General features: G+C 46.7%; 2 protein-coding genes across 5 annotated transcripts in view; one reads left to right on the top strand and one right to left on the bottom strand.

Annotated features, from left to right (window-relative positions):
* Window positions 1-16,209, bottom strand: part of RHEX (regulator of hemoglobinization and erythroid cell expansion) — a 64,091-nt gene that overhangs the window by 33,967 nt on the left and 13,915 nt on the right. For 3 of the 4 annotated variants that reach the window (XM_039537103.1, XM_039537107.1, XM_039537102.1), the window contains 2 exons: window positions 10,343-10,582; window positions 9,888-9,948 (listed from right to left, as the gene is read on the bottom strand). The gene's annotated coding sequence lies outside the window, so the exon portion shown is untranslated. Of the gene's footprint in view, window positions 1-9,887; window positions 9,949-10,342; window positions 10,583-14,960; window positions 14,981-16,209 lie in introns of those variants that run through there. The other variant, XM_039537104.1, reaches the window with a different exon arrangement.
* On the top strand, window positions 1,888-12,884 carry CTSE (cathepsin E). The gene is made up of 9 exons (XM_039537097.1): window positions 1,888-1,959; window positions 4,264-4,417; window positions 5,331-5,448; window positions 7,562-7,680; window positions 8,473-8,672; window positions 9,036-9,158; window positions 10,500-10,641; window positions 11,733-11,831; window positions 12,508-12,884. The coding sequence occupies exons 1-9, from the start codon at window positions 1,904-1,906 to the stop codon at window positions 12,670-12,672; spliced, it is 1,176 nt and encodes a 391-aa protein (XP_039393031.1). The 5' UTR covers window positions 1,888-1,903; the 3' UTR covers window positions 12,673-12,884.

The following is a 16,209-nucleotide window of genomic DNA, read 5'->3' as shown; positions in this document are numbered from 1 at the left end:
TCCCCCTCCACCGAAATGCCACCGAAGACCCAGACCGCTGCCAGGTGAGTACAAGCGCCGCAGCTCCCCCGTTTTGCCCCAGGTCCCCTGAATCGTCTGGGCAGCCCTGGACACACAAGCCTGAGAGCGTGGGTACAGGACACCACTGGTGTCACTGAAGTTTGCTGAACAATCAAAGCCATATGGGAAGCAGTACAACCCAGCAGAACACAGCTTTACTTTGCATAGCAGCTTCCATGCAAACTGCATCACAAGGTGCTTTGAGTTCAATGCTCCAAGGCAGTAGGTGGTAAATGACTGCTAGACTGCAGTGCCAATTCTTCAGTTACATGAGCCTCACCTCCCAAGCTACAGCTTACAGGTCAGCACATAAAGGATGATAACACAAAGCACAGGAAATGTCAGTTACACAAAGCACAGGAAATGTCGGTTACAGAGCTGGTCAACTAACCAACCAACAAACAAAAAAAGTAAAACACTTTCCCCCAAAATAGCATTTTTATTTAAAAAAAATTCTCATGGGACAAAATTAGTTTCTGCTGAAATGTTTTGGTGTTTTGACAAAAAACAGAAACAAACATTTTCCAGTTTTGTTTTTTCCCATGTTGCCACTGGAGAAGGGGGCATGGGAAAAGGAAAGGGGGGAAGGGGAGAGGAAAGGGTTCAGAGAGGATGAAAAAAGCGAACATTTTTCTTTTCAGGGGGAGGAAAAACTTTTTTCACAAAAAATAATCATTATTTCTTGACTAGTAATTTCCCCATCTGCTCTGAAGGTGGCAGGCCTGTCCCATCGCTGTACTTTGTGTACCAAGAAACCCTGAAGTGGGGAAGGGTGGAGGTAACTGACTCTGTGAGGAATCCCCATCAGCCTCTCAGGCCAGATGACTGCAGATCTAAAGGAAAGGGAGACAGAGAGGTGTGTAGGGTGACCAGATGTCCCGATTTTGGGGTCTTTTTCTTATATAGGCTCCTATTACTCCCCACCCCCATCCCAATTTTTCACATTGCTGTCTGGTCACCCTATAGGTGTGAGACAAGCTCCCATCAAGGACGAGAAGGGGGATGGTTTCCCTTCTGGGAAGAGTGAGACAGACATCTTCGCTAGCGCCAGAAATGTCTGAGTGAAAATCTAGAGCAGGGAGGGGAGTTTCCACCAGGTCATTTAATTCCCTGCCTCAGACACTGTCTCGTCGGAGCTGGCAGAGACATCTGTGGGTGGTGATGGAGAAGTGAAAGTGGGGAGAAAACAGGCAAATGAAGACAGCAACAGCTGGAGGGTACATAAGGGGCCTGCACTTAACCTCGGGGGGTGTGTGTTAAGGAATGGACCCCCCAGCAAGCAATTTAGGGCTGGTATGGGGGGCAAATCCCACCATCATTGTTTTTCTGACAGAAGCGCCTAAAGACTCCAGCTGAGCTCAGGGCCCAGTGCGCTCAGTGGTGTATGCACATATAGTAAGAGACAACCCCTGCCTTGAATATCTAACAGTTAAATATACAAAGGCTGGGAAAGGAAGGATCACTATCCCATTTTACAGATGAGGGGACTGAAGCACAGAGAAATTCAGAGCAACATCTTCTGTCCTACCGCAAGACCGTGCTACCTCTCCAACACTAATGGAAGGGTTCCTGGGAAACCCCGTTAGTCCAGGCTGGGGGAGATTCCCCTGCTAGTGGGCGAAACTCCCATCTCAGAGAACAATCTGGCTCTGTGCGTTTCAGCTCCTGTCGCCAGGACTGAGTGTGTGCACAGTGATTCAGTGTTGACATTCAGAGGAGCCTTATCACAGGGCTCTGATCCTTTGGGGCTAGGCTGTTCCGGCTGCTATAAGGGCAAAGTTTTTGTTCAGTTCCCACAAGTTAGAGAGAGCGGCTGAGTGAGCATTAGAGCTGAGCCTCCAGTATGAAGTGGCCGATCCTTTTGATGCTTTGCCTTTGGCTGGCCAATGGGTTGCAAAGGTAAGCAGGCTTCCTTGGCCTTTCCTCACTTCTCTGGGCACCCAGGCGACAGCAGCTCTAGGGTCAAGGCTTGCAGTGAGGCTCATTCCCGAGGACTCGTGGAATTGTGGCAACGGTGAACATTAAAACAAACAGCAGCCAGAACCGTGTGCCCAGGCTTTAAACAGCACCAGACAACATTGCTGGGTGGGGACGGGTAGGCAGCTGGGTAACATGATGCTCATGAAACTGAGGGGGAGAGGAGCACCAGTCAGACACAGCTTTGTAGGGACCAAGCGGGGTTTCCGTTCCCATCAGAGTATCTCCTCAGTGGCTGGCGAGATGGCTCCAGCGGATGGAGAGAGAGGCTGGGGACCTGACTCAGAGGAGATGGTGGGTTAATATGAATTACCTGTTGGTAGATGGGTGTAAGAGTATCTACATGGATGTAATTCACTTGTGAAGGAGCCAGCAAAGAAGGATGTACCAACTGCCAGGAGCAGGGACCAGGCATAAACTCTACTACAGTGTTTTAACATTGACTTACACCTGCTTCCAACTCCTCAGCTAGTAAGCGATAACAATTTAGACTCCTTCACCTTTGCTTACCTCTGGCTAAATTACAACTCACCTCCACACTTCATTGTAAGATTCAGGACTGCTGGGTTCTAGTCCGCTCACCCCTTTGTATCTCAGATATAGGGCTGGCTCTAGGCACCGGCATTCCAAGCACGTGCTTGGGGCGGCACTCTGGGTTTTTTTTTTTGCTTGGGGCGGCAAAAAGCCTGGAGCCAGCTCTGGTCAGATATAAAGCAGGGATAACACCACCCCCTGGGAGGGCAGGGCTGAGAGTCTACACTGATGAGCATTTGAAAACACACTTTGGGGTTCTCAACTGAGCACTGCCCGGGAAGTGAAAAGAATCATTATTCGGTCGCAGCCGTTAGCGTCAGTGGGCAAAATGGATCTGGATTTCTCAACACTAACAGACAATCTCTGTGCTGATCTACTCCCCATGCAAACTCACTGGAGTCAAAGGGACAAACCATGGTGCCACTGAAGTCAATGGGTTTGGAGAGGGTGTAAATCAGAGAATAACTAGCCCCCTGAGCAAAGGACTAATTTACTATTCGTATTGTGATCACACCTAGGAGCCTCAGTCCTCTCAAAACAGCTGCTCAATGTGCAGTGGGCAGTCAAAAAAGCGATCAGAACATTGGGAATCATTAGGAAAGGGATAGATAAGAAGATATAGTGGCAGTATGACATTTTCTATAAATCCATGGCACACCTGCACCTCTAATACTGCGTGCAGTTCGAGTTGCCCCCATATCAAAAAAAGATATATTAGAACTGGAAAAAATACAGAGAAGGGCAACAGAAATTATTGGAGTATGAAATAGCTTCAAAATGAGGAGAAATTAGAAAGACTGTGACTATTCAGCTTAGAAAAGAGATGACTAAGTGGGGATCTGATAGAGATCTATAAAGTCATGCCTGGTATAGAGAAAGTGAATAGGGAGGTGTTATTTACCCCTTCACATAACACATAAACCAAGGGTCACCCAATGAAGTTAATAGGCAGCACCTTTAAAACAAATATAAGGAAGTATTTGTTCATACAACGCCCAGGAACTCGTTGCCAGGGGATGTTGTAAAGGCCATAAGTATAACTGGGTTTAAAAAAGAATTAGGTAAATTCACACAGGATAGGTCCATCAATGGCTCTTAGCCAAGATGGTCAGGGATGCAACCCTATGCTCTGGGTGTCCCTAAAGCTCTGACAGCCAGAAGCCGGGACTGGATGACAGTACATGGATCACTTGATAATTTCCCAGGTCTATTCATTCCCTCTGAAGCATCTGGCACCATCCACTGCTGGAAGACAGGATACTGGGCTACATGGACCATTGGTCTAGAGTGACCAAACAGCAAATGTGAAAAATTGGGAGGGGGGTGGCGGGTAATGGGATCCTATATAAGAAAAAGACCCAAAAATTGGGACTGTCCCTATAAAATCAGGACATCTGGTCACCCTACATTGGTCTGACCCAGTATGGCCATTCTTATGTAATGTCATAGACCAGGACCCCACTGTGCTGGGAGCAGTACAAAAAAAAAGAACAAAAAAAAGGTCCCTTCCGCTAAAAGTTTACAATCTAAGTAAATACCACACACCAGTACATGTGTGCCTTTTATCAGATGCCATTCACTGGGTAGACAGGCCAATCTACCCTGTACTTCTGCAAGCCTTCTTTTAATTCGGGTTCCCTAGTTCCTGTTGCTCAGGACCATGTTTACTGGGCGAATGTCTTCTTTCCCCAGGGTGCCCCTGAAGAGACACAAATCCCTGCGGAAAATCCTGAGGGAGCATGGACAGCTGTCCAAATTCTGGAAAGCCCAGAAGCTGGACATGATCCAGTACACAGAAGACTGCTCCACCGTCCCAGAAACTGAGCCACTCATGAACTACCTGGATGTAAGTTACGCAGCGAGGGGTGGAGGGTGAGGCAGCATTGGGGGCACTGCTTTGCAGAAATCACTGAAAAGCAACACAGAAAGCAGAGAGAGCACATTATTTTGCATGAACAGCCTTGAATGCCCTACATCCTGACCCTTTAGGTCAGCTCCTGTTAAACAGAGTCTGAGCAAAGCCAACAATAATACAATAGTGCACCATAGTTATCTGTCTGCCTGACTTTTTACTGGTCTTTTGTCCTGTAGGTATGTGACTTGTGAATGTAATGTTGATCCCATACAAAGGTCTCCATTCAGTGTATATCACACACACACACACACACACACACATATAAATCCCAATCTTGTGGGCATGAAGCTAGTAACAGTAGCCTAGAGCCAAGAACCAAAATCCCCCCCAAAACTAAAATACAATCACACAAGTAGAGCAGGGTCCAGGTCAGAAAGTTTAGACCCAGAGACCAACTTTCCCAGTGGTTGGGGGTATTTCCTAGACCTGAGGTCTTAGTCTGGCCTGTTATAGTATCAGTGGCTGTGAGATTTGGTTCTAAGCATTCCTAAAGTTCAGGACATGTTTGGATTTTTATGGGGATTCTGCTCAGGCCTGTTCCCATTCCTACTGATGCCCGTGGGAACTGGGCCACTGAGATTGTCGGGAGCAGGATGGAGTCTGCAATCATTGTTCATTTTCATTCTGGATTTGTTACCATTTTTCTAGGCTCTTGCTATATCTGGCTCCCGCTTTTCCCCTAGCATCATGCTGCAGTAACCTCCACGTGGTGTCAGCCATTCCAGAAACAAACTCAGCCCATTGCAAACATCCATCCCATAGCTATCCGCCTGGAGCTTGGCTCTGCTGCGGTTTCCCATGGTGCCTATGCCTGACAAAGGCTGTTGCTTTGCTCTTTGTCTAGATGGAGTATTTTGGACAGATTTCTATTGGGACCCCTCCTCAGAATTTCACAGTGTTATTCGACACTGGCTCCTCCAATCTTTGGGTTCCATCCATCTACTGTGTCAGCAAAGCCTGTGGTAAGTAGCAATTCCTCAGCTGCATATTGCTCCTGGACATTGGCTGGGGCACAGCAGAGAGACTCGGCCTGATTCTCCACTCAGCACCAAAGCACATCAAAAGAAAATCAAGTGAAGTCTGTGGAGTTAGATCACTGTAAATGGGGGGGGGGGGGAGGGCAATCAGCCTTGAGGTGCTTAGAGAAATTCCCCTCTTCGCTGAGCCACTGCTTGGCAAATGCAGGCAAAATTAAATATGCTCCAAAAGAGCACAAAGTGAATGCACCAGCATGGAACCCAGACCATCTGCACTGAAATCAACCAATAGGAAAAAGGGAAGTAACAAAAATGGAAACCCTTTGTCATGCACACTGTGTGTTAGGGCCTAAAAAAAAAAAATCTGTTTTGTTACAAGGTCATTGCATGTAATAGCAATGGTACTAGGCAGCTGTCCTGGAAAATACAGGTTAATCGAGACTGCAGCCTTAGTTCTGGGCAGCAGTCCCAGGAATTCAGCTTCATAGTACACTTGGTGCTGGTTCTGGGCAGCTGCAGCAGTGGTATTTTCCGGGCTGTGGTCAACGATCTGGGCCAGTGACGCTGCAGCTTTCAGGAGTGGGTTGATCAGTAGGCAGGCTTCTAAGGAGTCAGATCATTGCACAACACATGTATGGTGCCTCAGAATTTCTGTCTTTGCTGGAGACCAGATGAGAGAGCGATAGATTTTTGGGACATGGATCAGTTAATGTATAATTCCTTAGCAGCCAGGGAAAGGTCAAAGGAGCCTCAAAGGTTGTGTTGTTGTGTGTATGTGTGTGTGTGTGTGTGGGGGGGGGTGTTGTCCGTTTTGTCTAATTATAGACGTTGGCTCCACTCCCCGTTAAGACTCTCAGGTGGGCCTGGGATACTTACAACTGATCTTGCGCAAGTGGCCACTCTGATTCTGAGTGTCCAGCCACAAGGGGTGTCAGGCTGGACACCCAAAAATGGAGGGACCCCAAATCAGTGAACAGTTTTCATAGTGTTGGCCCTAGTCATGACAACTCGGTGCAACATGAAACATTGAAAATATATTTATAAAGAACTGAGAATTGTGTGGAGAAATCACTTACTGGACTATGTGGAGACCAGGACTCCCTGTTACTCCAACCCACTGCTTAGCACAGGAAAGGAGTTAGGGAGGGAGGAGGAATAGGTGGCTTCATGCCACCTTTGCATTCAGTGTAGCCCATGATATAGATTAGAGCAGCCCAAGGGCTGCTCTAATCTATACTCTGCTTCCAACAGCCTCCTCCTCCCCGAGGGCTAAGGGAAGGAAAGAATTCTCAGGAGTGCAGCTATTCTCTGCCTAAGCATCCTTCCTACACTGGAGGTGGGACTGGAAGAGGAGCTGGCTTAGTGCTTTTCTGGTAGCAATACACCACCACCTGGGGGTATTCACCAGGGCCTGCTTCTACCCTCTTTTTACTACTCCTTTATGATCTCAGAGTGGAAGAGAACATCAGGCCTAGGGATTAAGAAGGTAAGTCACTTTCCCTCTCTTGTGTCTCAATTTCCCCAGCTGTAAAATGGGGATAATAATACTGACTTCCCTATCTCACAGGAGTGTTGTGAGGATACATTAGTTAACTATTGCACAGTGATTTGAAAACTTAAAGTGCTATCAAGTTCTTGCAATAATATGTTTACTTGCAGCACTTTATGCAGCCATTAGATGACTCCATATCTAGCATGGAGTTCCATATGGGTAGTGGTGCTTGGTAAACACAGAACACAATGCTGGAACTCAAGCTCTGTGGAAACCCGTTTCTTTATGGCTACAAGTTGTAGCTGTTTTCTTTAATAAACCTCTCCTCTTTAAGACAAACTGTAACTGGATACATGACGGTGCCAAGAATTATTATTCTTTGTAATACAGAAAATACATCTCTAAATGCTCACATTTTGCTTGAGCTCTTTTATTTACAAGTCAACCTGACCATTCCATTGCATAGAGTAATTTCAATTGCCTCATTTTTTCCTGTTTTTGGACAGCACCTAGCATAAGGGGGTCCTAGTTCACAACTAGAGCTCCTAGTGCTACAGTAATGCAAGCAATAAATAGTAATAACAGTGGCATCTTGTTTTACCACAGCTGTGCATTCCAGATTTCACCCATCAGATTCCAGCACCTACAGTGAAATTGGAACTCCCTTCTCGATTCAGTATGGGACTGGTAGTTTGTCGGGAATCATCGGATCAGATCAAGTCACTGTGAGCAGAGTTTGGTTTTCTTTTTAAATTTTAAGTTTTCTTTAGAAAGATTAAAAAGGTTCTACTCCCATTTTTCTCTCCTGTCCATGGCACTGTGACTGCAGGACATCATTTGGTCACCATGTGAGCCCATCTCCCATTGTTCTTTCCTAGTAGGGCACCATGACTGCAGAACCTTTCCTGGCTCAGCTCCCAAGGAAGTCAGTGGGAATGGAGGGCATTTTGCACTTCCAGGGAGGTGCTCAGAACATTGCAGGATTGGGTCCTCAGGGCATGCCTGTTGTAAATGAGTGGATTCCTCACCCCACTCCTGACACCACATACACACACTTACAACTAAACCTCACTTATCCACCCCTTCTCCCCAAGTGTGCCTTCATTCTTCATGAAAATAACCAAGACCTAAGGCAGGACTCAGCTTGCAAACATGAGCATTAGTCCCCTAACTCCCTTCTGAGTGGGCTGATTAGAATTTCTACCTGCAGGAACTCCTGCGCTTCTCTTTAGCTGGCTGCAGAGTAAACTTTGAACTTTTATGTGCTTGCTTGGAGCCAATGAGACACACCTCATCTAATTACCAAGATGAGTCAGCATAATAGCTTTGCACTTCACAACAAGGCCCTACACGCTGAAAGCCTTCCTTTCCTGTTCTCTCCTGTTATGACACCATGACCTGGCCTCCAGAAGACCAAATTCTTCCTATTCTTTCCAGTTGTGGCACCATAAGTGGCCTGCTGCTGAGCCTTCTGATGAAAGGTCAGAAACAATAAGTAGCTTTTCTTTCCCCTCTAGGTTGAAGGCATCTCTGTCAGCAACCAGCAGTTTGCAGAGAGCATCAGCGAGCCAGGAAACACTTTTCTGGATGCTGAGTTTGATGGGATTCTTGGGCTGGCCTATCCATCGCTGGCAGTGGATGGGGTTACCCCTGTGTTTGATAACATGATGGCACAAAATCTAGTGGATCTGCCAATATTCTCAGTCTACATGAACAGGTACAAAATGGGCTACGGCCTGATGGTCAGGCCTTGTTCTCAAGGGAACTGGGAAGCGGCTGGGCCCAAAGAGGGCTGTTAAAACAGGAATGGGTTTTTTACTTAGATTGTAAGCTTTCTGGGGCAGAAGACTGCCTTTTTATTCTGTTTGTACAGCGCCTGGCACAATGGGGTCCTGGCCCATGCCTGGGGCTGCCAGGCACTATCCCAATACAAAGAATGAACAACAACATGAAGTATTTTGGGGAGAAAACTAATGGATTTCTGTGGTTTAAAGAGCTATGTGCACAGTAATAGGATTATATAATGTGAAATGCTTCTGCTAATGGAAAACCCGGATGTACCAAATCCTCTTTTCTCCAGGAACCCGGATTCCTCTGTTGGGGGAGAGCTATTATTTGGTGGCTTTGATCCTTCTCATTTCAGCGGGACTCTGAACTGGGTGCCAGTCACTAAACAGGGATACTGGCAAATCCAATTAGACAAGTAAGTGTCTGTGTGGGGGTTCCCTGCGATGGCAGCTGTGGTGGGGGTGGCACTGGGTGGGCACAGATTAGAGGTAAACTGTGTAACCGTTAAACCCTGTCAATTCACAACAGCAACAATCCAAAGCCACTCATCCCCTAAGCTGCATGCACTCACCCAGGAGCTCGGTGCCATGATCAATCAGTGGACAAAGGGATTCACTTAGGGAAAAGGATGCTCCCAAACCTCCTGCCTTCTCTGGCTCTTGAACAGAGATGAAGGATAGTCCTGTGCTTAGGACACTAGCCTGGGGCATGGAAGAAACAGTTCCCAGCTCTGTCACACACTCCCTGTGTGACCTGGAGCAAATCACATTGTCTTCCGTACCCCAGTTCCCCATATATAAAGTGAAGGTAATAGTCCTTCCCTGCTTCCCAGAGGTGTTGTGAGGTGCCCAGATACAGAGACTGGGGGGGTCACATGAGCACGTAACAGACAGAATTGCATCGTATGTTTTGAAAACCATGTCTGTACTGAACTAGATTTTCCTCCCATCTAGGGTCAGTTTTTAAAAAATGCTCAGCACCGGATTTCCACAGCACGCAGCCTCCAGGATGACACTGGTGGGCAGATTTTCAATAGCTCTCAGCACCCAACATGCCTGGCTCTTGCAAAAAGCTGGCTAACATTGGGGAATGAAAAACAGAAATGTTTGCTCAAAAATAGACTTAGATAGCCCAATATACGTACCTTGTTGATTCTTCATCTCTGCCTAGAAGCAATGTAATGTCCTAGGGGTTTGTCCAGAGACCTAAACCAAAGAAAATGTAAAATATTTAAGGAAAAGCCTCACTTATATTTTATGTATATGATTTAAAGTAGCCACAAGAATCCAACTTTAATATAACCTGCAAGGCATACACATAACACACTTGCAAAGGGAAATTTGTCCCCACCTAGTGGCTGGGCCAAACAGAGAAACAACAGCCTACTAACTTCTACCAACCAAGAAATTATTCCTTTAGCTGAAGTAATAGAGGCCTATGCTTTGATGCTGCAGGTCCTCCTGAGTTCAGTTCCTGGTGATGACCAAGTTTTTTTTTTATATACACAGAAAGCAATTCTGCTAATTAGTTAATTGTGCTCTCCTATCTGAGCGCCTTGCAGACACCAGAGTAACCATCAAGCAAAGCCTCAGTACTTACTCTCTAACCACATGCACAATCTTATCAGACTGTCCCACTGACTCTGGACTGGTCACAGTTCTGATGTGCTCTCAGCCATGTGCTGGGTCGGTGGGGAGAGGAATGCATTTCCTGTAGACCCTTTCTCCAATGCTTCTTCCATTTCCTTCTTCCCCAGCATACAGGTGGGCGGGACAGTTGCCTTCTGCGCAGAAGGATGCCAGGCGATAGTAGACACCGGGACCTCTCTCATCACAGGTCCTTCCAAAGAAATAAAAGAAATGCAAAATTATATTGGAGCGGTGCCCACGGATGGCGAGGTAAGCCAATGTGAGATGGGTGGATACCACATTTCCTGGATGCAGGAATTCTTGTCTGCCCATGCTAGATTTACAACCAGGATATAACTCCTCAAACAAAATGTTACAGGAATATTTGAAGTTTGGCATCTCTGCTGGAGACAAGTAAAGGCTCTAGGTTTCAAAAGGCCTGATCAGACCCATACAATATGTCAGCATACAGCCCCGGTAAAGAGATAAAGGCACTCGCTATTGAAACCCTGCCTTTACCATTATGCCACTGAATATCACATGCTCATATCCTTGCTGCAAGTTCTAAGGCCTCAGAGACACACAGCCTTTCCTATATGTCACCTAGGGTCTCTGTATATAAACACTGCTGTCAAATTTCAATTAAAATCTGGATGTAGATAGCCTTCCCTGTCCCCTTAAAAGCTACAAGTACTCATGCTGGCCTATTCCCTTTTGTGTAAGACAATTATTAATGTTGCAGGACTGCAGCATTTAGAGATTAACAATAAAGTGCCTATAGGTCCATGTGCTCACACAGGAGACAGCATGGCTTAGAGAACAGAATCCTGGGTTGAGAACCAAGTAATGTACTTCTATCCTGATGCTCCTTTGCTGGGCACGGGCCTTACCCTCTCTGGGTCTCATCTGTAAGGGGCATTGGGTGTTGTAACAGCTTCCCACCCAATGCAGCGTTATTCCCTGTTGTACATTTACCACCATCCAGCAGCAACTTAGTGCATTTTACATGAAATCAGGACTGTGTTTTTACCCAGGGCTTGGGGTTGTTGTTTTTTCCAGAAGGCTCCTTCTGATAGAAGGCCACTGACCCATGACATTCACCTCCATTGAGGGTATACTGATATACAGGTAGCATCACTGCTAGCTAGAGGAAAGCTGGCTTGGGCACGCCTACATGAGCTTCATGCCTACCCCTAACCCATACACCTGCCAGTAACAAGTGAAAGGACTAGCTCCCAGGGTCAGCTGCTTGGGAAGGGGAGAGCTGTATTAGGCTTCCTGGCCTTTGGGGTCAGCACGCAAGGTAAGCCGTCCCTGCAGCCTGCCCTTGGCCAATCTGTGTCATGTCTGTCACTTTGCAGTACGCCGTGGAATGCAACAACCTGAATGTGATGCCTGATGTTACCTTCACCATCAATGGGATCCCATACACGCTCAGTCCCCAGGCCTACACCCTCATGGTACAAGCTTCTTCCTCATTCTGAAACTGGCATGACAGCACGTGTCCCCATTTTCCCTTGTAGGCTTATGTGCAATCCAGCCTTGAGATGCGGGCAGCGCTAAATGCAGTCCCATTTTTAGCTCAGACAGGAAGTTGGGAAGCACAAGAGAGCCTTCAGCCTCTGTTTAATGTTCACAAGATCAATTGCTGTTCTGTAACAGTTCGCAGGGCCGGCTCCAGGCACCAGCTAAGGAAGCGGCACATTCTAAGGGGCGGCATTCCGGCTATTCAGGGGGCGGCAGTATGTCGGCCTTTTTTTTTTTTTTTTTTTTGCTTGGGGCAGCAAAAAAGGTAGAGCCGGCCCTGACAGTTCGGATTATGAAAGGGGCAATAGGGAGTGTGGTCTAATAGTTAGCGCAGCGTGGTGGGAGTCAGGACTCTGGGTTCTGTTCCCAACTCTGGGAGAAGCATTGGAGCATAGGCACGGTATGTCCTGGAATTTATTCCCAGCATTGAGTTGGTGGGGGTCAGGTGGTTATAGCAAAGCAACTGGGAGGCAGGAGTCTTAGAAAAAGCTCTCAAGGGTGGGGTGTGGTTTGAGTACTGGGCTGGGAGTTAGGATTCCTGCATTTTCTTCTTGGCCTTTCTAGAAAGGTGAGATTTGTTCTCAAATTCGCAATTCCTCTTCTCCTTAGGAGACTAGTGACGGCATGGCATTCTGCACCAGCGGCTTCCAGGGGCTGAACATGCAACCGCCGGCTGGGCCACTCTGGATTCTGGGTGATGTTTTCATTGGCCAGTTTTACTCTGTCTTTGACCGTGGAAATAACAGAGTTGGGCTGGCACCAGTTGTCCCTTAAGGCAGTGTCCCCTAATGGTCAGAGTAAGGCTGTGGGAGTCAGTGTAGAGCTTGGTTCTATTCTTGGCTCTGCCGCTGTGTGACTTTGGGCAAGTAACGTCATGCATCTTTGTGCCTCAATTTCCCCACCTGTAAAACAGGGATAATCATACTGACCTCCTTTGTAAAATGCCTTGGGATCCTTGGCTGAAAAGCACTACAGAAACGCAAAGTCTAGCAGGAGGCATTTGTGTGACCAATGCAAAAATGTCTTTGGTAACTTTGTTAAAGCCAGTTTACAGATTTTGATTTTACCTTTGAATCAATGGAGATTTTCATCAAATAAAAAGAGGATTTCAATTCTCGTTTCACATCTAAATTTGCAACAATCAAACTGAATTAGATTTGGAAACTACTGCAGAAAACATGGCTGGCTTTGGGAGGCTGAATTGTGCACGGTGCCATCACCCTTCACCCCCATGAATTAAAAGCTTTAGATATGCCGGAAATAATACCTCATGGGTGTCTCTGTATTAGCAGCATCTTCATTGGACTGGGAAGAATTTTGACTGTGCAGGAGGAGGATATGGTGGCCAAAGCTACCACAACTGAGGAGGAAGTCTTTTTGTTATGTTGTCTGATTGTCTTTAGGCTACAATTTTCAAATGAGCCCAAAAGACTTAGGAGCATGAGTTCTACTGAAAATCAGTAGGAGTTGAGTTTCTACCTCTCTGAGGTGCTTTTGAAAACCCTTAAAGGTCACATTCTGTGGTAAGGGGCAGAGCTAGATGGAATGTTCCAAATGAAAACCTGATACTTCAGCCAGTTTTGCCGAGGTTAGTGAACACCTAGGCAAAATGTGGAACAAGCCTGAAGTGATCCTGGGGTGTTTATGCTTTGCAAGGTTCCCACTCAGCTGGTGCTTCCCAGAGAGTTTTGCTCTGAGTGTCTGGGTTATTTCCTGAGATGTAGAGAGGGTGCACGCACTTTCAGAGTGAGAGCGGGTAAAGAAAGCTTTGGGCCAATCTCCTCCAACAGACAGCACTGCAGTTGGCACAGCTGGAAAGATGGGTCTAAAATGGGCAGCGTGCTGCATAAAAAAAGGCAACTGTTATCAAAATCTGTGTGTGTTAGGGGTCAGCCTGCCACTCACAATGGTGTCTGGAGCATGTGACTTGTTAACGGTGAGCATAGGTCTTAGAGAATACATGTGAGTGAATTTAGCACCCACAGCTCACACATGATGTATCTTGAGAAATGCATGTAAGTCAGCAGAAAAGGGAAGAGAGGGGAGGGTTATTATTAGCCATGTGTCTTTTCTGAGATTTTCACTCTTGTGTGGAAACAACCCCATTTAACTAATAGCCAGCACAAACTGACACAGCAAACAGACCCCATGTCAGCACATCCTAAAGATGGAGGATATCCAAGAGCAGAATTAGACATGGTGGATATTAGACATGAGCCTGAACCAACCCCCTGGATCCAGACACCTGTGAACTTTGGAGACATTTGTATCTGGGACCAAACTTTGCAGCTGATCCCACTTTTCAAAATGGGCTAAACCTAAAGGCTGGATGTGAACACTCCAAAGTGTGGGGAGAGTTTGGATCTGAACCATGCAGCTTGGGCTCGCTGCTCATGTACGTGAACTGATTAAAACCAAACTGGAAGGGTGTGCCTATCTTGTTCAAATACAGTGGTTGTGTTGCTATCAAACTCATTTGTCATTGTGTCCATTAACCACAATTCATTCCTGCACTCACTCCACTGCTAGTGGCACTTTGTTCAGGCACATTGCTAAATAAGGTACCATAAAATGCCATGCAACCATGTCTTCTAACATTGCTAGCTACAAATCCTGATTAGCACCCAGAGATATTTGTTTCCCTCCCAAACAAGAGTTACCAGGCATAACTCCACCACAAATGGCAAGAGGCAGCAGCTGAAAGTTGCTTCGTATTGAAGCTCTCAAGCTCTATAGTGTACAGTGGGACTGATTTCCCCATACCGTACTTACCCACCCAGTACTGTGGCTGAAGAAGCACTAGCCAGACAAGCATCCAGCAAGAACCAAGAGATGGGATGCCCTAAACCCATTAACTAGAACCTTTTGGAGCATTGAGGTTTGTCTCCTATTCCGGGGGGTGCGGGGGAGGAGAGAGAAAGAGAGAGAGAGAGACTCTCATAGGCATCCCTATTTTTCCTCTGAAAGGTTCACAGAAATATAGATGTTAATGCTGCTATGGCCCTGGGTGCCCTAGAAACACAGAGGAGGAGACCCGTGTGGTCCTACCCAGTCCCTCTTACCCAGTAATGCAAGATTGTTCCCCATAGCTCATTTCTCAGTGTTTTGCCCCAGTAAGCTTTGGCTAGTCCAAGCAATGGCACTTCCACCTTCTCCCCTAGGAGTACTGCTGATTGAATAATGAGTTGTGAAAATATGAATGGCGATTTTACACCTTTTTCTCCAGCAGTTCTCCATGAGGAAGTGTTTCTTTTATTCCACCAGCTCCATTGAGAGGTTGTTGCAGCACTTGGGACAAATCACTGTCAGGAAACTTTCCCTGATACTTAGCAAAAAAAAAAATCCTTTTCTTATCCCTTGTTGACCTGTGCACACTACACTAAATAATTCCTTCCCTTCCAGTCTATGCCTTTTCTTCTCCATTGTAGTTTTACTGATGGGAACTGTATGGTAGACAGGGCTTAGGCAGCTGCCAACTTTTCAGTCATCATGTCTCCTAGACCTGCTCTGAAGCAGGGTCAGATGGTATGGAGTGGTGGGACTTCTCCAAAGCACTGAGAGTTGGCCTAATTTTGGTCCCATTTAACTCAATGGTGATACTTCCATTGATTTCAATGGAAGCAGAAATAGGTCAACGAGTACTTGAGACATTCCCACCCCATGGTGGCTAAAACACCATCTACCCATGTACACCAGAGCTACCGTGATTGCTACCACTGGCAGAGCGGCAGTGGCGGAAAATTTTAAGAACAGACTAGAATGGAGATAGCCCTTGGGTGAGAGCTCAGCGGACGGTGATGGGCATGGGGAGTGCGAAGTGAGTGCTGTTCCATCAGTACTCAGCCCAAGCTGGGGAAGCTAATGATGCAAACAGCGGACCAAATTCAGTGGTGAATCCTGGCCATGTGCGACCTGAGGCACGTTGCGTGTACACTAAGAGGACAGCCTAACGGTGCTAGGTGTCTTGTGAAAAAAAAAATTCTCTGCGGGACTTCTGTGGCCCCCACTGTATCTCAGCATCTCACAAGCTTTCCTGTGTTGATTCTCACAACACCCCTGTGAAGTAGGGCAGTGCTATTATCCCCATTGTACAGATGGAAAGCAATGGAAGTTAGGAGCTTAAATCTCTTTGCTGGTCAGGGCCTTTGTAACTCGTCCAAGGTCACATAGGGAGTCTGTGGCAGAGTAGAAAGTTGACACTGGATCCCCTGAGTTGTAGCCTTACACCCTAACCACTGTACCAGCCTTCCTCACTAGCTCCCTAGAAACGCCCGTCATGTTTTAGAGAGGTTGTTCTCCACCGTCCTGCGA

The sequence above is a fragment of the Mauremys reevesii genome, linkage group 4, assembly GCF_016161935.1.
Source record: "Mauremys reevesii isolate NIE-2019 linkage group 4, ASM1616193v1, whole genome shotgun sequence".
Classification (NCBI taxonomy): Eukaryota; Metazoa; Chordata; order Testudines; family Geoemydidae; genus Mauremys; species Mauremys reevesii.
The sequence above is the reverse complement of the archived record's forward strand: the minus strand, read 5'-3'. Positions and strand labels throughout refer to the sequence as shown.

Coding starts and splice junctions, on each gene's coding strand:
- CTSE (XM_039537097.1), top strand. CDS start 1,904: ATGAAGTGGCCGATCCTTTTGATGCTTTGCCTTTGGCTGGCCAATGGG. Junction 4,418..5,330: donor CACTCATGAACTACCTGGAT/GTAAGTTACGCA, acceptor CTCTTTGTCTAG/ATGGAGTATTTTGGACAGAT. Junction 9,159..10,499: donor TGGCAAATCCAATTAGACAA/GTAAGTGTCTGT, acceptor CTTCTTCCCCAG/CATACAGGTGGGCGGGACAG.